Source organism: Diadema antillarum, unplaced genomic scaffold (assembly GCF_040938485.1).
Source record: "Diadema antillarum isolate AM-2024a unplaced genomic scaffold, OU_Dant_1.0 scf00000090, whole genome shotgun sequence".
In the NCBI taxonomy this organism is placed as follows: Eukaryota; Metazoa; Echinodermata; class Echinoidea; order Diadematoida; family Diadematidae; genus Diadema; species Diadema antillarum.
The window spans coordinates 1,092,938-1,115,033 of NW_027270979.1; the positions used below are offsets into that span (position 1 = coordinate 1,092,938).

General features: G+C 36.5%; 1 protein-coding gene across 1 annotated transcript in view; it reads right to left on the reverse strand.

Annotated features, from left to right (window-relative positions):
- The window catches only part of LOC139718158 (calcium uptake protein 3, mitochondrial-like), a 47,118-nt gene that overhangs the window by 7,790 nt on the left and 17,232 nt on the right, over positions 1-22,096 (reverse strand). Inside the window, exons 5-7 of the mRNA XM_071629642.1 lie at positions 8,480-8,545; positions 2,466-2,548; positions 265-304 (exon numbers count right to left, since the gene is read on the reverse strand). Of these exons, the coding sequence (XP_071485743.1) occupies positions 265-304; positions 2,466-2,548; positions 8,480-8,545 (189 nt within the window). The remainder of the gene's footprint in view (positions 1-264; positions 305-2,465; positions 2,549-8,479; positions 8,546-22,096) is intronic.

Sequence of the window (22,096 nt, forward strand, 5' to 3'; positions counted from 1 at the left end):
GTCTGGAATCATTTACAGAGGACCTTACATGTAAGGTTCATTATTCTTCCCTTCCTTGCTGCCAAATTAACCTAGTTTATTTGGACAGTGGAAGGGAAGTTTTGAAAGAAAAACAAAAAATCTAGATCAAATTTCTGGGGCACTATGCACAGTAATCACATGTTTAATGTGTTACAATTCCTACTGATTAGTAACAATGATCATTCATACTAACAATGGCATATTATTGTTTATCTTTTTTGTTAATTCTGTCAAAAAGGATATTTCCAGTTCGAGAACTTCAGTCTGAAGATTGTCCATGAACCTGTGAAGAACATGTCAGAATTTTGTGAGAAAAATCCATGATAACGTGAAATGGCCTTAGAATATATTCTAATATTGACTTCTTTGATAGATACAGACAGATAAAGAGAGAGAGAGAGAGAGAGCCAGACAGAAGGAAACTGGAAGAAAAGAGACACAGAAATAGAAGAATATGAAAACAACTAAGCCATCATGAATACTTTTAATACATCATACATTAAGATTCATTCCATTTAAAACCTCTTCGCCAAGTGACCGTACCTATTATTCCACACTCTGGTCAAAGAGAACAACAACAACATAATTACAGTCAAATATTACGGACTCCTAGAAAAAGAGCATTGTCAGGAGTTAAACTTTAATAGCAAGATCACAAGTCAACCGCTGCCCATATTTTGAAAAAAAAAAAAACACCTTAAATATCATTTTCATCTCTTTCACTATAATACAGAGTCAAGATCAGTATTTAAAAAAAAGAAAGTTTTGGATGAGTGACATCATCAGCTGTCCCTGTTTATTATCTGCTGGCTTTAAACTTGACAAGATAAGGAAAATATACAAGGTGAGGAGTATAATCAGTTAATTTGCAAAACACTACTAAGGTCTTCTAGCATCAAATACCAAATTATCGATTATTACTTTAACCCTGAACGGCTTAGACTTGTGACTTGCTACATCAAGTGATGGGTAGATTTTGATGAGCTCTGGATTAATACCACAGTGGCCGTCATCGGTAACCACAGAAAATGGCTACAACCTTATCTGTCTGAAGTAATTACATGGGAGCAGTATCCTTAAAATGTCCCAGTCAGGTTTCGTAGAGTGAAGATAACACACCTGCACACAAAACAACATCGGTTCTCAAACTAAGTCTACCAACGTTGCCATTGCAACAACATGATGAAAAGAAATACCCGTGGTATTTTTCTTATTTCATTAGTGTTCCCAACATCTTGTGGGAATATTATCTTTTTGTTTTTAATTGGATAAAGAATGATGCCTTTGAGGTGTGAATTTTCCCAAAGATAGTTTCAAAGAGCAATTCCTTGCCGTGTTTGAGTTGGCTTTGATGGGTAAAATTTAAAAAAAAGAAAGAACTGCAGAGCCAACATCCAAATTAGACCTAAAATTAAGAAGAAAATCATGGAATGTTACAGTTCCATATGTTTTCATCAGTGATAGCAGCAGCCATATAAATTTGATGAGGTAAAGATATCATGGTCTCAAATCTTTAAGAAAGCTTCATTGAAAAAAAAAAAACTTGGTATAGTTTGTATCAATTTTTTTATTTGGGGGGGGGGGGGGCAGGAGGGGTATTGGAATAACTAATCTTTTTCTCCTCTTCTTTTTGTTTCCCCTTTTTTTAAGGGGGGGGGGGTGAAGGGGAGAGCTGTAGTTGTTAGATTATAAATCAGACCCTTTATTTTCATATTTTTGTGCACAAACCAATGGGAGAGTTGTGAGTTGAGGATGTCCTCATCTTAATTTATATGCACATACGGTTGTCACCAATATCACCACACAATGAAAACATGTGGTGTAATATTAGAATTCCATAACTGTGTTACTCTTAAGCGTAATACTAAAAATAACATGATTTTGGGGGTTGCAATGCAACCAAATTTTCAGAAATTTTACAGTATAAACAGAAAAAACAATTTTTTTCCCCCTAGCTTTGGGTCACAATCAAATTGGAGAAATCAGCCTGATTTTCTGCAAAAAGCTGTGAAGCTGTCTAGTGACAACAGTTACTGCAAAAAAATTTGAGATTTTATATCTCACAATGCACCATGCGTGTGGCTCCTTGCTATGTTTACCATGTTGTGGTGCGTCACAGAATATTGAATTCAAGCATACCATTCATAACATGTGCGGGTCAGCTCTTTACAAATAATTGCAACCTAAAATTTTATTTATTCATTTTTTTTTTTCAGAGGGAACGCTGAATCAAAAAGTCGCAAACCATATCGCGACCAAAATTTCAAAATTTTTGCAGTGAAAATGGCACTACTGTTTATTAGCACACAGTGGATACCTCTTTGTTGACAAGAACCTATCATTCTCTTTCTTCATTTTCTCATAGCTATTATTCAAGACAATAACTATAGCACTGGCAGGATAGATGCCTCTAGCAAGTAATACAAAATATTGACAACACTCACGAGGAAAATGTCTTGTAGTCCAGCGTATCCGTCCCCTTGGGCCCGAAGAAGTACCTCAGGAGAGTGGTCTCGTTAATCTTCAGCTTCAGTGAGGACAAGACCAGAAGGAAACCGCTCGTTAGTGAAACAATTTCCACAGGGAGTGAAGCAGAACAAAGCAAATAAAGATTTTTCTTGTAATGCATAACAAATACTTCTGAAACAATGAATTCGGTCATGGAAATATGTGAAAGGGACACAATGGGAAATGACTTAATTTCATAAACTTGATGGATTTGCAGGAAGATGAAAAAGAGAAAACATAGCTGGGAGGACACTATTTTTACAAGCAGGGTGGCCCACAATGTGAAATTTTGGCATATTGCGTGGAAGCACGCCAATCAGAAAATCATCTCGATAATGTGTGTGAATGTATAGTTTAAAGCACACACGACTCACATTAATACTTTTGCAGCCAGGTTCTTGAAGATCTCTGGTGATATTTTAGCATAATTATTTACCACTTGACTACTACAGTGTATGAGCTGTATTCCAAATTCAAAAATCGTGAAATTTGTGTTTGTTTGTTTATTGACATATTTGCAATTTTTTTGTTCATTTCATCATGTTACAAATTTTAGGCAGGGTGCTTTAAATAGAATGCTGTGTGCTTCTGGGTTTTTAGGCTGTTGCTGTATCACCCTAAAAACCATCACGGACCACCCTGCATATTAAAGTCACATTAGGAGGAAGTCATGAAGACAACTGTGTACATGTGATGCATGAGTGAAAGATGGACTAACTATCACTGACCAGTCTGGTATCAAGTTTTCACAGAGTTTGACTCATACAGCTAACACCCTTCAGCTCCTCATCAGCTATCATTAAAAAAAAACCAACAACCAAAAAACAAAAAACAAAAACTTCTAGAGCTGCACACTCATTTGCTCATTCTGTCTTTCTTGCACCCAAATCTCCTCTCCCTTTACCCCCCCCCCCCCCCCCCCCCCATCAGTGTATCATTGTGGTATGGCTGCCTATGAAAGTGCATAGACGTGACATATTGTTCAAAACCCCCTGGCAGGTGGAAGTAGAGCAAAAGAATGGTACGCATTCTCTCTGATAACAGGCCGAGGTATATCCTTTCATCTGCAGCGTGCTATTTTTAGTGGAAACACGACGAACAGATTACGTCGGCTGCTTCAAGGTTCAAGTTCAGCTGCCGAAGACTCTTCTGAGAAAAATTGCTATAAATGATCATAGAGAAGTATTTTTGAACCCAAGATGGCACAGATGGGGTTGTCTGGCTTTATACCCATTCAACTGCCTCTGAGGTTGTTTGAACAGTTTGATGACTTTTGCTGTTTACAGATTTCATCAGCAGAATTTTGACAGCTGCCAATTAAAAGTACACATGAGACCTCTTCAGATGATGGAATAGACTGAGGGTGAAATGAAGGGCATTCCAGCCAGCTTGTTACAGTTCCCTTGTATAAAACAATCAACAAGAAATTGCAGTGAGATATTTGATGACATACACTCCCCTTCTCACCATACCACGGCATGATGATACGTTCATGCACAAGGTAAACATATTTGTAATGAATATAATACAGTTGCTTCATCATACATTCAAACCTGTCTGTAGCGGCCACCCAAGGGAGAGGAAAAAAGTGGCCATTATAGACAGGTGGCCGCTAGGACAGGTTTGACTGTACATGGATTTGTCCGCTACCTCATTAAAGGGAGATATGTGTAGCATTTGCATTGTGAGCAGTTGACAAAACAGCACCTTTTCCTGAGTCTGAAAGCTCTAATTCAGGTGCGCAAAAACCACTTTGATGAGCTTTTAAACCACCCGATGCAACCTTCCACTATCTTCAGGCACAGCTAAGGTCTGTTATTTCTCTACGTAAAAATAGCAAAATTAGTCACAAAATTGCACTTCCCTCACAAATTCCACAACATCAAAGAGTTAATCTGCATACCAATTCGTACCCCCAAGTCACTGCTTAAACTAACAAATGTTAGACAGCAACATAAAACAGCTGCACATGTATTCTGATAAACGATCTAACCACATGCCAAGAAATACAAATGACACATCATTACATCCATACGCCCATGTACAGACCAACACCTTTAACGATTGTTAGTCCCTTCTACTAGTGCACTTATCAACTCACAATACATATGACAAGCCATCTAGATTTATCTGTAAAAAATATCAACTTAAAAAAACAACAATGCAAATACTATGTAGATGGAATAAATTGATGCACTGAAAATTATACTGTTGATCATTGCAAAATGACAATTTGACAGATGGACTTTTACTATTGATAGAAAGACAAAATGAATTTGAAAGTTCTCAAGTCTTGAACCGAAACTACTTTCCTTACACATAGCAGATGGTAATACTTTGATAAATAAGTTTGTATGTTTTTGTTTGTTTGTTTGTTAAAGAAAATGCTTTAGGTACTGGTTGAAGATTACAAACGACACACATCACTGTTTCTACATGACATCAATTCTCTCAATCATATTTGATACAAAAACACTGTCAGAAAAAAAAGGACAAACAGAATATTACAAACAAGTCTGATATGTTCTTCAACGCAAGTCTTACTGCTTTCTTCAATAAGTCTTGATATTTCTATACCCTTCAATGTCTGTGAATCTAAACATGTGAAAGAGTAAAATGTGTATTGCATGTTCCTGGATTGCCAAATTTGATCAACGTTCTTGTTTTGACCAGCATCATACATGATTAATCCACTCCGTTTGATTTCCATCAAGTGCATGAGCATCCTATATCGAATAACTGAATGCACTTACTGGATTACACCAGGAAATCTGTCTGGTCATGAATGAAACACGGTGTGAACCACTTTTGTGTTACTTTTTCTAATGCATGCTATGGATGACTGCATTTACGATATCATACATAATGAGTACATGTACTGTAAAAGTGGACATTCTTGTGCGATCAATTTTTCATGCTTGGCCGGGTATGATGAATTTTCATGTTTTCAATTTCATGGATGCTTACAAAAAACGAGTGAGCACTTCAAACAAGTCACAGCTGCCGCAGCAATTAAGAGGCAACTGGTTTGAATCATAAATTCATGTGGTTTTATTCTCGTGCTAGTTGAATGTCACACCAAATGGCCAAATATTTGCACATCACAAAAAATGTCCACTTACACAGTATACCATATAAAACTGGTGAGAGCTGATGTGTATCTGCAACTTTCTTTCTACAGCTATGTTAGGGATGGCATCACTACAGCAATTGATGCGGTTACCAGGCAACCGTTGGATTGCAGAGTTAGAGGCGGGTTGGTTTAGTATTCACATTTTTTCTTCTTTAAAACTTCCAGGTATGTATCATATTAGTATGTACTAATTCTGACTACAGAATACAGCTGAACCATGGCATATATACAATCAATGGGTGTTAGCTTTGCCCTGTAATAACCCCTAAAATGTAAAAATCAAACCCTTAACAAAGACTTGGAAAACTATTAAAGAAACAAAAAGATGAATGTTGTTGCTTTTGCATCATAATCATATCAAAGAGATATACCATATATCAATATGAGTAGAGATTATACTTAAGGCAACAACACTGCACTAAGACTAACATATCACAATCTCATTCAGTAAGGTCACAGAGTTTACCTCCCTAGTAAGGCTAATGAATAAGAATCCTACACAGACCCCCCCCCCCCAAAAAAAAAAAAAAGAAAAAAAGAAAAAAAGATGATAACCATCCTGAAAAGATTACTTGTTCTTCACTGAGAAAAATCCAAGTCCTAATTGGTAATTTAAGCAGTAAAAATCTGCACCAAATTTACGGTTTTTACTTATTTCTTCTTCTTTTTTTGAACAGGGACAGGTTTCAGAAGGCACAATACTATTAGCATAGGCACCCTTCAGAACACAAGTATATACAGTTTCTCTTGACATACTGTGGAATTATCCCAACCATACTTGACATGATTGATGGAATGCCTCATTCCATGTCTTATATTTCTACTAGTCTACTATTTCTACTAGTAGTAGTTCATGAAACTAGCAAAGATCCCAAGTTTCTCTGCAGTATGAATCTAAATTTTTGCTTTCATATCATGGTTAAAGTACACATTATAAAGTCATTAACTTTGTACGAACAATTATGTAGTCACGTCAAATAAAGAGTTTTGAATTCATCTGCACGAAGAACAAATACCCCTCATTTTTATATCAAACAACCTTGTGGGGAAAAGGCTTACGGTGTAGACAAAAATAAATGCATACTGACTAAAACAATTCTTGAAATGTATCAACATTATTCTGTTGCTCATAGAAAGGTCCATGCTATTTTCACTGTTTATTTTGTTGTTGTTGTTGCCAGAATTGATGATAACATTATTAAAACATAACACTTGGGGAAGAAATCAGCCAAAGGGATGGTACAGTATTGGTGGAGATGAGAATTGGGCTTTTAACTTTTTGCGAGATATCAAGAAAACACTTATGAAATAGTACAGAGCATACTATTCTAAGAGGAATTCAAAGTTTATTTGATGAAAATCGGGTTTGGAATGACTGAAACATCCAAAAACAAAGTAAAACAAAGCGATCGTAATAAAGTGTGGGTCCCACACTTATAAGTATCGCTCTGTTTTGGATATCTCAGCCATTTCAAAACCAATTTTCATCAAATAATCGTTGAATTCCTCATTAAATTACATGCTCTTTCATATTTCATAAAAGGTTTCTCATTACCTCACCAAAAAATGTTAGAAACCTGAAATTAGGTCTCAACCAAAACTATACTTTCCCTTTAATGTATTAATAGCTTACAAGTTTTCACAAGAGGTATCCTTATTGATTTTTGCATAAAGACATGGTGGGTTATTTAAGTAACAATCTCCACGATGAGGGAGACTGATATAAAAAGTTGTCAGCTGAAAACCAGAAGGGCACAATCAACTTTCATGAAATAAGAAGGTTATCCAATTAAAAGGGGGTGGATTTATATGCATTGTTCCTAATATCTGATGAAATAGCGTCCTTGTGGTTTTGATTTTTAACGTTTTACTGAAAATGAAAATAAAAATTTGACCACATATGGTAATAAAGAGGAGATCGAGCTCTACAATGTGATAACACTAATTGTATACCCCCCCCCCACCCCCGCACTGCGATAATGGTTTTCTTGCTCTCAGCAGAAGAAGTAAGCTACTGGTGTATGAGCCAGGGAGTTAGCAATTATCTCCCATTCTGTGTCAATGGGGAGAAGAGAAACTAATCAACTAATCTGAATAATAAATAGAAGGGCAACGTATGGACTAGAAAAAAAAAATACTCAGACAGCCCAGCTCTAGGAGAAGGTTGTCCGTGTACATGACATCAATTAGCCACTGTGATTTTCTTCAGTGATTTATCTTTTGTATAATATCTTTAAGCGCGGGAAGGAAAGGGATTATGTGGTGTGTGATTGACTATTAAGATACTGCGATCTTGGGTACAGCCACAACATTTAGAAGAAGCACAACATTGTCAAAACGGAATACACGACCATACAGCTAGGCGAGGACTCTAGTTGGTAGTATTGGCATAACCATGTGCATGGGTATCAAAAATGGAGGGGGGGGGGGGGGGCTGGGAGGAGGAGGGGACGCAGGGTGTGACGCTACTCACTATCTCTCGTATGGCATTAAATAACAATAATTCAACACCAGGGTGGTGAGGTTAGACAATAGGGACAGGATAAAAATGGCATATATTCATGCATACGTCAATACATACATAAATACATAACATCGTTGAATGTCAAATTGGGATGGGAGAGGACAAATCCTACAACATATGGGACTGGGGAGAGACGGGGGTGGGTGGTGGGTGGGTGTTGGCAGTTGGATGGGGGTTGGTAAAGAAGGGACAGTGCATCATAATTTGTCTACTTTATGCTCTTTTTGTCTATCATGCCACTATGGGGTGGGGTCACAAAAGGGGTAAAAGGCAAAGATGCAAAGAATTGGTACTTCATCCCACACAGGTGATTTCAAGAAATCCGTCAACGGCACAGCATTCGGTGGGTAACCAGAGCTCTGGGGATGGTATGAGCAAAAATAAAAAAACAGGAAGACACATTAAGAGTGCCAAGCAGTGAGAACGCGGACAGGCAGAGCAACCAAATCATCCAAAAACATGATGCTGGTTTACATTCGTTTGGGACACAGGTCTAAGGCTGGAAAAGAGAAAACATTACAAAGGAGATACAGACACACACGTACAAGTGGAACACACAAGAGAGATTGCACATGTCTGTAGAAACATTGTGTCTGTGCACATGAGACATACAGATACAAGGCAAGCAAAGAAAATTAAAAAAATTCGCAGAAGGTGTGGCATGATATACGAGAGAGACAGAGATAGATAGATAGATAGATAGAAAAATAGATAGATAGACAGACAAATAGATAGATAGATAGAAAGACTGACAGATGGACAGTCAGATAGATAGATACTAGATAGACAAGTAGATAATGGACATATAGATGGAAAGAAAGATAGAAGACAAACATACAAATACTATAAATGTACAGGTAAAGGATATGAGACAGATAGATAGATAGATAATTAGATTAGATAGACAGACAGACAGACAGACAGATAGACATATAGATCAGAGACTGAGAGGTAAATAAATAGAAAAAGAGATAGATAGATGGATAGATAGATAGACAGACAGGCAGAGAGATAGAAAGATAGATAGATGATAGATAAATACATTACATAATTATATTGAACATATGAGATTTACATGTCCTTCAAAGCCAAAGTGCAGATGCACGGCCAATGCAAAAAGCAAGCAGCAAAGTGTCTTTCATTCCACTTTGTGAGACCAATATGTGAATGTTGCTCAAATCATGCTATAGAGAACAGGTAGACTGGCATACCAGCTGTCTCAATCATTTAACAACCCAAGATGTGTGTAATCTACGATAAGAGTATCATTTAATCCGTTGAGGATGAGTCGCGAGTATACTCGGGCAAGTGTCTATGGGAAATGCATGTTGAGGCAAAATCAGCCTGTCCTCAATGGGTTAAGTGTGACAATGGTCTTGTCCTACAACGTCATTCCATCAAAGGAAGCAAAAAGAAAACAAGTAAAAACTATATTCAAACAAAAGGAAATAAAAAGGATAAGCTGAAAATTGTTTTAATATCACAGACAAGATTTACTAGGCACATCTCAAGTTTTTTTCTACCCACTACCCTTCCCCTATCAAGAATTTAAAAAGCCACAGAAGAGCACTCGAGTGCTTGGATTCGGCGTCAATTGTCTTGTTGTCTGAAGCTATTAGCTGCGCTTGTTGTCGACATAACATCTTCACTCGGCATCGTGAAAAAATGAGAATGACAGAATATTAATTGTGTGGTGCCACAACGCCAACATGCTGGCAGCTGCCAAGATGCTCACTCGCGTCAGCTGATGACACATGCGTGGGAAAGATCCGCCTTTCCAGGAATTTGCCCTGGTGATGACACTGTTTGTTTTGTTTTGTTTTGTTTACAAAAACTTACTCATGCTGAGACAAGAATAGAGGATCTACATGTATGTCTCATTAGTAATGGCGATCATGATGATTTTATTGTTAACTTCCACTAATGATATGTATGAAATTATATATGTTTATAACTTGCTTTTTAGGACACACTGGATAATTGTAACACTAATATTTGTGGAGTTAAACATATTTTGTGACTGTGTATGTGCATGTGCATTTGTATGCATGTTTGCATGTGGGCTGTGTCTGGATATTCATGGGTGTATGTGTGTTCGTGTGTGTGTGCGTGTGTGTTTGTGTGTGTTGGGTGGAAAAAGAGATGGCTGGATAGTTCCTAGACCAAGGATTAAATATAAAGGATAGCAAACTAAAAAAGTTGTTTGCTACGAGGCATCACAGTGGACTTTGAATATGAGCAACAGGGATATGGTCGAAAACATCCTTCTCTATTCTTCAATTTAATTTTGATTTGAATTGATTCGCTTCACATGACCGCTGGGGGAAGCAATGAAGGCTTGTATAAGCAAGCAACCTGCCAGATCAAAAGCTCTAAATCTCATCCAAAGGACTAGACACATTAAAAAAAGTGCCTTGTGTAGGCTAGCAACCGATGCAGCCAGGGGACTAGAACCAATGAGGTCTGAGGTCTCTTCTCATCTCTACACATAGCATTCACACATACTGTGCTGAAACTGAAACATGATTGTTATGACGACCACTAGAATCTCGTTTCAAATGAAGTATTCTTGCTGTGTGAATGAAAACTGGTGTCGCGGAGGGTGATTTGAATCGCAATTCCAATCGTGTTTCAAATGACAGTATGGAGGTGTTTTCCAATCACGTTTCACCAGAACTACGCAACGAAACGACTGTGTGAAGGTAATTGAACCCAAGTCATGTTTTGGGGGCGGAGATTGCAGTGACCTTCCAACCACTCCCGCAGAAAGATGGCTCAAGAGTGATTGATAGGAACTTGGTAAGAAGCCAACCCTCCCCTCCTTGCTCTGAAATTCCAAACCGGAGAATACATGAAGCCTTCCTCTGTCGTGCAAACGAACAATGATTCGAATTGTAAATGCAATTGTCTTTCTAATTCAGCATTCAAATTAAGCACTATCGGCACATGTAAACGCATGGACCAACCGATCCACAAAACGTCGGCCTCGTGCCAAAAGGGCCTTAACACCATAGACTTTGTACACTATTAGGGCCCTTTTGGCATGAAGCCGACGAAAAGCTCCTTGGGCTCCAGAACCTCTACATGGCATCTCTGCCACGCTTCATCGAATATATTTCCTTCATCCAAACATACTGCACCTCCCACTGAGACGTCTCTGCTTTTCTTAAAACTTCCCCATGCTACTTTCACCCTATCAGAACCTCATACTGTGAGGATAATCTACAAACACATCTATGCAGTCTTATTCTAAACTCTTCACAGATTTAATCAACCTTCTAAGCTATTCATAAGGAATAGCATTGATGTAAAAAACAAAAAAGAGAGATGATGTTATTGCATGTAAAGTATCACTCATGGTGACACTAGGTAGTATACGACATACAAGCTTGTTCTTTTTCCTTGTGAGTTGTTATGACAAGATGCACTGTGGGATTGGTTTGTGATTTGAAATTCTGGAGTAGATGAGATGTTTCATAAATAACGTTACTCTCACTAGGCGTTCTAATATAGTAACGAGAAAAAAAAAAAGAGATTTAAAAATTTGAATAAAGGTGAACTAATATCATTAGCCTTGGTGATGACTTGAGTGTGTTTTTTCATGCACAATTGCCAATACAAAAGCCTTGGTAAGTATTGAGGTACTCCCACATGATTTTTTGGACAAAATTGACACAGTGAACAAGGCAAAGGGTTGACGATAATAGATATGGCATATGGGTGAAGGGGAGGAATGCTCGTCAAGCAATGCATTGTGGGTGAATATGACTGACAGTGGTTGGTGGTGCATGCACAGCAGTAAACACAATGCACGTGGGGGGGGGGGGCAAGGATGTGGATCGTGCTTCGATGTATGAATGAATCACAGTCACATCGGCTGATGATGACCGCTCGATGGAAATGCCAAAATGACCAGTGACCAATACTACAAGTCTGACCGCACAATGGATGAGTCGACGGTGAAATACTGTATCTCCATACTGATATGTCATTTCAATGTCTTGTGCAGAGCAACATGTCATTGCTCTGCAGGTTGTAAAAGATATCTGAACAGACTGTACACACACACATGGAATGTTTCTTGATGATTCTAGCAACATGGTGCTCTAAAAACATCACATCATATATCAGGGATGAGGAAAGGAAAATTTGATGGTTGCAGTAATGTCCAGCTTCTCTTTTACTCAAGAGGATGGCTTGATAAACATATAAATTAAGAATGAAAAACAAATCTATTCCATCATTAATCTCACACACATGACACTGTAACACTTGGGCTGACAATGAAAGATGGCTCAAAAATGACAATCACAAAACGGTGTCATTACTCAATACTAAAAAAAAAACACTTAATCATATATAAACACCAGCACTGTGATGATAAAACTCAAATGCTTCCTAATCTCATAACTCTTTCTGAAAATCCCTGCTACAAAAGGATCTTTGCTATTGTTTTTCTTACCAATCATACTTGCCAATTTACAAGGTTGGCTTTAACATGGGCTACAGAATTTTGAAAATGGCAATCCATGTGCAATTTATGTAAATGCTGATATCACTTCTGCTGCTTAGAAAAAAAAAAGTATATCTTTGTTTAGCCATATCAATACTAGTTATGTTTCAATTTCCTTCTGACAAAAAAATGTCAAAGAAGATACTATGCATAGTTTAAGAAATAATTACACTAACACCAATACTGTCAGGCAAAATTAACAAAGTTGAGCAAGGATTTTTTTTAATATTTTGTTTTTGTTTTTGTTTTTTCTTTTGGGGGGGGGGAATGGGTGGGTAAAGGAAATTATACCAATGATGTGAAATGATGACATGATGACATTTTCTTGGCAGAAATAAGTAATCTAGAGGCAGTAAACTCTTCTCTGGGTGAAGTGTCTTTAGGACAATATCAATATGTCTCTCAGCATGATGTAGTATACCAATTATACCATATGCAGCATTTGTAGAATTAACAAAAAAATAAATAAATCAAGTGGTGCCTGAGAAAATTTCACACTGAATCTTGTATAATAAGCTGAGATGGATATGAACACAGACATCATAATGGTAATGTCTTTCTGATTCTCCCTAGACAATACTGATCAGAAAAGAAACTAAACATTCAACAGGATTAGTGCAAATCCCATGTATGACTGCTGGGACAGAGTTTAACATTTTTTTTCATACACATGTAGACATTGAACTATAATCAGTTGCAAGATAGCACAGATTTTTAAAATTTTCAGGGAAGCTCGATACTGTCAAAAAAGAAGAAGAAAAGAATTCATCAACATTGTTACTATACAACAATCCAACTAATCCACAAAGCTTTGTACTTCAAGGTACTTTGTGCTGGTGCTCTACAGTTGAAAAAAAAGAAGAAGAAAATAAATGAAGGGTAATGTGACCTTAAATGTGCTGCAAGAGAAGAGTTTACACATAAAAGTCTACTTTACACTAGGTTTCCCACAAAGAAAAAAAAAATCATATTACATATATTCAAACTGATCAATGAGGGAAGGTGTAGGGTAAAAAAGAAACTCATATGGGTTGATAATGAACACACAACTGACATCTCTACCATACTCATTGTAATCTAATGGTTTGGTTACATCTTTTCCACTTGTTTGTTTGTTTGTTTTTGCTTTTTTTTTAAAAGTCACATCTGTCAGCATGTGCAACAATGATCGAAATGACAAATTGAAAGAAAATGGACACAGGAATTTGACTGAAAAGACTACTTTATATTCAGGGTTTTGTTGTGCTTTTTTTTTTTACTACAGTGAGTACACTGTAAGAAGATGAAAGACTTCACCACATTTTTAAAAGTATATATACATAATTGTTTATGTCAAAACATACTAAAATACATTCCTGCACATTTTGTCTTGGAAATGCGGGAAGGGTAACAGTGTGATAGAACAAAGAAATTGTACGTCTAAGCACCGCTCTTTACGAGTGTGATGATGACATTAACAGCACATGATGGAAAATAAGGAAGAAGACCCTAAAACTCAATTTATTGCAACAAATGACCAATAGAACACTATACCAAACATCTCAACACTCATACAATTCTTCACACTTACATTTTTCACTCTTGCTGCTTGCTATAAAAGCACATAATATGTACACAGAGAGAAGTTGATTGTTGTTGTTGTTTTCAATTAAGAGTACAAATTTATAGGGCACATGACACTCAATTCTTGGTTTAAATGTAATTATTTTTGGGAGGTAATAAAACCTTGAAAGCAGAAAAATGTCTATAATTATTTGGTTTGTGAAGAAAAAGTATTCCATTCATTTTAAAGGGTGTGTACAGTTCTGGTCAAGGGGTAGATTTAGCTTTTAACATTTTGCAAGATATTCAGAAACCACTCTATGAGATGTAAGGGGGAATGCACTTCTAAGGGGTATCAAAAGTTTATTCGATGAAAATCGGTTTTGAAATGGCTGAGATATCCAAAAACAAGGTGAAACAAAGAGATCCTAATAAAGTTGTGGCATGTCGCCTTTTATTATTAGCACTTTTTGGATATCTCAGCCATTTAAAAACCAATTTTCATCAAATAAACGTTGAATCCTTCTTAAAATTACATGCTCTTTCATATTTCATAAGAGGCTTTTCATTATCTCACTTAGGAATGTTCAAAACATGAATCCCTACCTCAACCAGTACTGTACAGTCCCTTTAAGGCTTGTATTCCTTTAGAGATAAATATACGGCACAAGTTACTGTAAAGCAAGAAATATTCGCTGCATGAAATTCTCATGAATTGGAGCCGATGGTCTGTTTTGCGGCATGAAATTTTTGTGAATTACCACTGCCATTCGATGCCTACAGTGTAGACAAGAACTTTTGTGTGCATTTTAATCTCATGAATCTTGGCTCTCACGAAATTCGCAAAACTAAAATGCAGGCAAAAATTTCTGGTTTTACAGTATTCTTCTATACCAAATAGTTCATGTAACCAAAGTTATTTTCGCTTAAAAAAATATAATTTTGGCCTCTTTCCTCCTTTGCTTTATTTGCTTTATTTACATTCGAAATATGGAAAAAGATGTAAATATGCCAAAATAAGGAATCGGGAAAACACTGTATTTTCCTCATGTAGGAAAATACGCCAGGAGTTTAGAATGATTTGATTTCACTAACACCAGCATCCTCATAATTTACGATCTGACTTCTCACTTTGTACTTCCAACTTCCTGAGGATATATTCCCTCTATCCCTCTCTCTCTCTCTTTACTGTATCCATCTACTTCTTTCTCTCCCTCTCTTTTCTGTCTATCTATCTATCTATTTATCTGTCTATTTATCTATCTATCTATCTACCTATCTACCTATCTATCTATCTATCTATCTATTTATCTATCTATCTATCTATCTATCTATCCATCCATCCTTTTACTAGTCTCTTTCCCCCTCTCATTCTATCTCTTCTCCCTCCCTCTTTTCATCCTTCTTCCTGCAAAGGAATGTCTGAAATGATATGAATGGTTTGGGCAAAAACCTAGCTTCAGTTTACATTGTTTAATGACAGAATTTTCTCTTCCAGGTCTGCCAACATTCCCACATCCAAATCAGGGAGATTCCATACAGCAATCAGGGAGATATCTGTGTGTTGTATGCATTTAATTTGGCAAAAAAAAAAAAAAATTCCCAAATCAGGGAGATTTTAATATTCTCTTATTCAGACATGAACAAATTTTGACATTTTCAGGGAGACTCCTGCAGAATCAGGGAGACTTGGCAGCTCTGCTCTTCACTGGTCAATTTGAAAGTGAAACATATATGGGCCAATTTCAGAAATTGAAAGAACAAATGCAATTCTCCACATTGCATATAAATGTAAAAACTCAAATGGCAGCAGAGCTATTCTATTCCTGTAATACTGTGTTGACAAAGCTGTGCCGGTGTAAAGCTTGGCGGGCACAACGTCAGTTCTATTTGTAGATTTCATCAGAAACTATTAAGTGTTGGGGAAAGAAATATCAATTGCAAGCTCTGAAAATGTATTTCTATTGCAAAGTGACAATAATTTAGTCATGAAAAAATGGGAATATTTGGTGCCACTACTGCATATAATGCTCTGTGCTAGCCTACTGGACAGTAACTCTGCATTACCGGAAGTGCACAAGTTAATATGTGACCCTGCACCTCAAAACAAACAAAAAGTTGCCAGACATGAATTTTTAGTTAAGACCATATTCTGAAAGAGCAGACTTTAAGCTTTAAAATGATGTATAACTCAAATCAAATAGACTCTCCTAACCTATCTAAATATTGGAAAGAAAGCACAAACTCAGGAAAAAGGTGAACGGAGAAAAGAGGCTCTGAAGTACAGTGTCTACTCAAGCGCTTAATCTTTACCAAACCGTGCTGGCTGTGCGATGAATGGGACAAAAAAACAGGAAGTAAACAACCAGAGTAACAACAATGAAGAGATTATCAAATTAAACTGAAATTAAGCATGCCTCATTAACACATTCTGTCCATAATTAATGCCAACTTTCAAAGTAGTAGCACTATCCTTTCAAAAAGTTATTAAAGTTGAAAGTGAAGAGTGTGGACAAGGTTTTTCAGAAATGAAAAAGGGATTCTACAGACACACCTAATCACACTATTCTACCAAAAATGTTCGAGATAAACTGCTAAAAAAAACACACACACACTTTCCTGCCCGTTTTATGATACCAAATTTTAGCATAATGTAAAAGGAGACTTGTTCTTTCAGAAAATATGAAAAAGTCAAGTTCGGCTAGGTTGACCCATTTCACTTATTTTCAGTCCTCACGCAAAATCAGTGTGTGCGACTTTATGTTCGTTTTGAGGTGCACGGTCACATATGGAAAGTGTGACCCCGCATGACCTCCATATGTTGCCCTTGGGTGCTTAAGATCACATCATTAATTTGCATGTAGTCTCTGGCAAGCATACATTATACGGACCTGACTGCTAGCAACAAAGTGTTTACATTCATGTGACTGGGAGAATTGTCTCATAATTTCAACTGTCAATGAGATGGTAAATAAGAATACCCTTGTGCAGCATTCCAAAATCTCAATGCAACAAAAATTGTCTCCTGTGGATTTAACAGAAATACATGATAAACATTCATTTCTTCCCAGCATTTTTCAAAAAGAGGCACCATGGAAACTGGCAAGCTTCTAGAACTTATAGAGCAAGGCTTTGTGAAGATTTGTTTGTTTGTTTGTTTGTTTGTTTGTTTGTTTTTTGTGTTTGTTTGTTTTGTTAGCTCTGTTACAGAAATATGTAGAACATATTTTTGTTGAAGCCTTGCAACCATTTTTTTGTTTTGTTTTGTTTTGTTAGCTCTGTTACAGAAATATGTAGAACACACCTTTGTTGAAGCCTTGCAACCATTGGTGATCAATATGAACATTAATTACTACTTACCGCACAACATGGCTGGTTATTGTAGCAACATCGGCATGGAGTATAATTTCTGCTTGGAGTCAGTATTCTCCTTTTTAAATCCTGTGATTAATAATACACTATAAACTCCTCCTTCCCTCTTCAATCATCATAATATTTAGCACCAGTAGTATGTTACTCTATCCAAAATTAGGTACTGAGGCCTCTCAATTAAAAAAAAAAAAATCATAACTACATAGTAATAGATAAAAAAATTTGGGGTTGAGTATAAGTGTTCTATGCAAAAATCATGTTTGAAGGCCTCTGAATACCAGACTAATGAAAAAAAAGAAGGTTTTACGAACAAGAAAAGGACATTTAGAATGAATTGTCATGTATAATTGTAACCAAACTTTCATTAGAGAGCACTGGTTTCCCATGTATTTTAGCAAAGCTGTTAGCTAAACATAAAGCACGTAAAATGCTTTCAGATGCAAAAATCATGCACTTACTCTAGTAAAAACAAGAACCTAGAAACAAAGCCAACAACTTAATTTTGAACTCTCATAGTACCTATTATATGACTCTCTGTTTCAAGGATAGCATTATGCTTTACACATCAAAGAAAAAATAATTGAGAATAAGTTAGATACATGATGATTCAAAAACAGGCTCTTCATTACTTCTTTCAACTTATCAGCCAAACAGTATAAAGAAGAAAGGAGAGCCTATAAATACTGCTAGGACCAAGAAAATTGCTAGAAGTTTAACTCAGGTGGAGCAATTTTAGAAATAAAAAATCCTTCAAATATTAGCCCAAAACTTAAAAACATTCCTTCATCTTGCACAAGGACAAGAAAGTGCTTCTGACCAAGTTCATTTGCTTGGCCAGATTGTCAGTTTCAATCCTGGTTCTACCCTCTGTGCGACAATGGAATCTCCCACTCCCCCTTCTTACTACTATACTTGACCCATGAATGGGGAACATTCCATTCTGCACATGGAGGAGGGAGAGAAGATGGCATGATAATGACAACAAATGCAAGAAAAACATATCAAAAGAGGATAGATCCAGACTCTGCAATAGGTAAGGGGGTCTGTCTTCGTGCAATTGCCTTGTTGCTTTTTAAACCACTGGCAACAAAAACATGTGATGGTTTAGTTTTGGAGCATATGCATTAGATGCAACAACTAATATCGCGGAACATAACTGTTAGTTCTTTGCTTGTTACGCTGTAATGCATGGATGGGAAGGTACATGTAGCTGGTTATCATAAAACAAATTTGGTTGGTGGGTTTTTTTGTTTGTTTTTGTTTTGCTAGCAATGAAATGCAGGTGAGAATATGTTAGTTAATGGAAGAATCAATAACTGTATGTATGATCCAAAGAGTTACTGAAATGGACTGTTAATAAATTTGACATGATGCACATTGCTTGGTATGTGTTTTCTTTCCTTCTGAATTACTGTATGTAGCCTGCCTATTCAGAGTGAAGTAGCATTGATGACTGATTACATAAAAATTCGGACATGTTCACCACATGAGAAATCCTGGATAAATAATACATTACAAAATCGTAGACACAACAATAAATATTGCATTTTGATCTACATTGTAAGTGCCTAACACCATGCAAAACATAATGAACCTTTAAATAGATTGTTATGAAGTTACTTGTAAGTGCATTAGACAGCTTCAACAAAATGGTCAACTGATATAGCTAAAACCGATTGGGACAACACATAACAGTTTGATTGGACACAATGATTGCTCCACACAACATTAACATTGGCACAATGAACTCATTCTAGTGCAGTTGAAGTAGTGACAGGCACTCTGAGATTTGTGTAGCGCCATCTTGAGTCAAAGCTGTGAAAGTGCATAACACTGATTATAAAGAAGAGCATCATAATTATTCTGCTCAACACAAACAGAAGACAGAGGGAATGGAGGCATTATTTTGATTTATGGAAAGTGCCTAGCCATAAGGGAGTGCTCTTCTAGGACTAAAAATTATACTTATTAACCTTGATGAAAAGACTCAAAGTATATGAATCCACAAAGTAATCAAAATTCTTTTGATCTCATTTTCAGTGCTTACTTGTCACAATTTGATTTCTTGTGAGAAGTTTTCTTCACACACCATTCAATAAGGTTGCATGGATGGTGAACTGATTAGGTGATTCAAAAGTGTAAGTCAGGTGACTTCAGCGTATGATAGAATTGGAATGTGATCTGCATGTGATTGCACATAATGATCTTCCCACAGAAGTTAAGTGTCTAGGTGCCACAGGGGAAAAACACAACAACAAAGACAGCAACCAAACCACACCTAAGAAGTGAGTCTAAGTGTGACATCAGCCAATTTGGTCGTTATTCTTCGGTGAAATGAAACTCTTAATTTCAGAGCATGTTTTTGTTTTTGTGTTTTGCATCATGTTAAACATTTTGGAAATTACTCAAACAAGTACTATAAGAAAAACAGCCCCTTTCACGTGCACACACACATCAACCAACATACCAATTATCTGTGAAGTTCAGCATTTTTTTTTTTTTTTTTTTAGTCACTCCTCATTAGATGTCTAGAATGAGGTCATTGCTAATGTGCCATTGGGATGGGGTGGGGTGGGGTGGGGTGGAGTGGTCTCAGTAAAAGTGCCAAGTGCAGAACTCGGTTACCTTCTTTGACAAAGTGTCAATACTGGGTTTGTCGGGCTAACAAGGGGGGAAGGATGCATAGAAATGAACAATGAAAGGAAATAAAAAGGACATGCAAACACCATGCATGAATGTGCAATGTCAACAAAACAACTGATTCTATTCCCCCTGCCCCCCCCCCCCCCCCCCCCTTGTAATAACAAAAAAAGTTAGGAAATGTTCAAAGATGTTACAAAGCTACTTTGGACAATTTTGATTCAGTTTACATGATGCACATGATGCACTGATTTAACATCCTCTAATTCAACACACTCTAATCTAACATCAATTTGTTTTTACCATTAACAGCCACTCTCAACTGGAGTGACACAGATGTTTCAGTCTGCAGAAATATCTGTCAAATATCAATAATTTATAATTTATAATAGAAATATTGATAAATTAATATCAATATTAACAACTTTTTTAATTGTGAATTTAATATATGTACCAACTGATAATCACTGCAGGCCTTTTTTTTTTTGGCCTGTGTGTCGGCGTGATCAAATATTTAAATCTGCCTCACATTTGAAATCAATGGATAATACCCAAAACGAGTTACTGTTACAACAATACACATGATGCGCCAGTACATCAACAAATTTCAGGAATTAGCAATCAACTCAAAGATCACATGAAAAATCACTGAATAGAAATTCCATGCATCTAATGTTCACATGCATGAGATGATTCCAAACAAAATCTCTTTCTCTTTTGTTTCAAAGGGAAATTGCATGCCTCACATAGAAGAGCTTACTGCAGATAGAATAGCTGACAAGCATGCCTGAGGTATAAAAAGTCACACAACCAATCATCTTTAATAATAAACACATAATATTGAGTCACAGTCACAGCAACTACATCCAACTATTGATATAAAAAAGAAAAAATGCAAATATGAAAGACATAAAGAATATTCCACTTTTATGGTTTTTCATGCAATTAAATTTAGTTGAACCCCAGTGATATTTAAATGAAAATTCCAAAGGACAAATAAGATTAATCAGTATTGAAGTGATGCATATATGTCAGTCTGCCACAAATTCGCATGTGTAATTAACATCTCAGCACTGAGGCTGGTAAATATTTGCACTTGTCATGTAAAATTTCTGAGCTGAAATATGAGCTTAATCTCTCATTCTAGATGAAACATATCTGGGGCATTAAACATCCAAAGAACTTTCTGAGCATGGGTGTGATGGATACTGTGATTAAGAGCAATGATTTTGAGTAGATTTCATTTTCAGTTTTGAAAGAAAACTCTTGTTCTTTTATTTACTAACTCAATGAACACCTGCATGAAAAGTGGAATATTCCTTTCATAATAACAATAATAGAAAAAAAACAACATTCATATTCAAAATGAAATCAGTTTTGGGTGTGGCACATTACCCCTCCCCCCTCCCCCTCTTCTTTCAGTTTGAACCTTTGATTTAAACATTCCAAGAAAACTGGGTCACTGCAACAGATCTTGGACTGTGTCACTTCAAACCAAGAAAATTCTTTCATGAATTCATTAGAAGATAATAAGCCTGTATAGCAGCAATGCTGCAGTTTCTTTCCATTATTGCTGCTCTCAGAAAAACCAAGTCTAAATGTGCAATATCTGTTGTCTTCCCAAGAAAACATTGAGTGCTAACATTCACATGCTGCTGACATTTCTCCAGTTCTGAATTACTTCCCACAATGGAAAACGCTCCCACTTGCTCTGCTCTGAAGACTGGCGAGTAAATTTTTTATCACTATATTTTATGTGCATACCCTTGTGTCTCATTTGGATGGATACCTAACAATGACTGGTAATGGCATGACTTTTGAACCACACCCACAAAATTTTCCA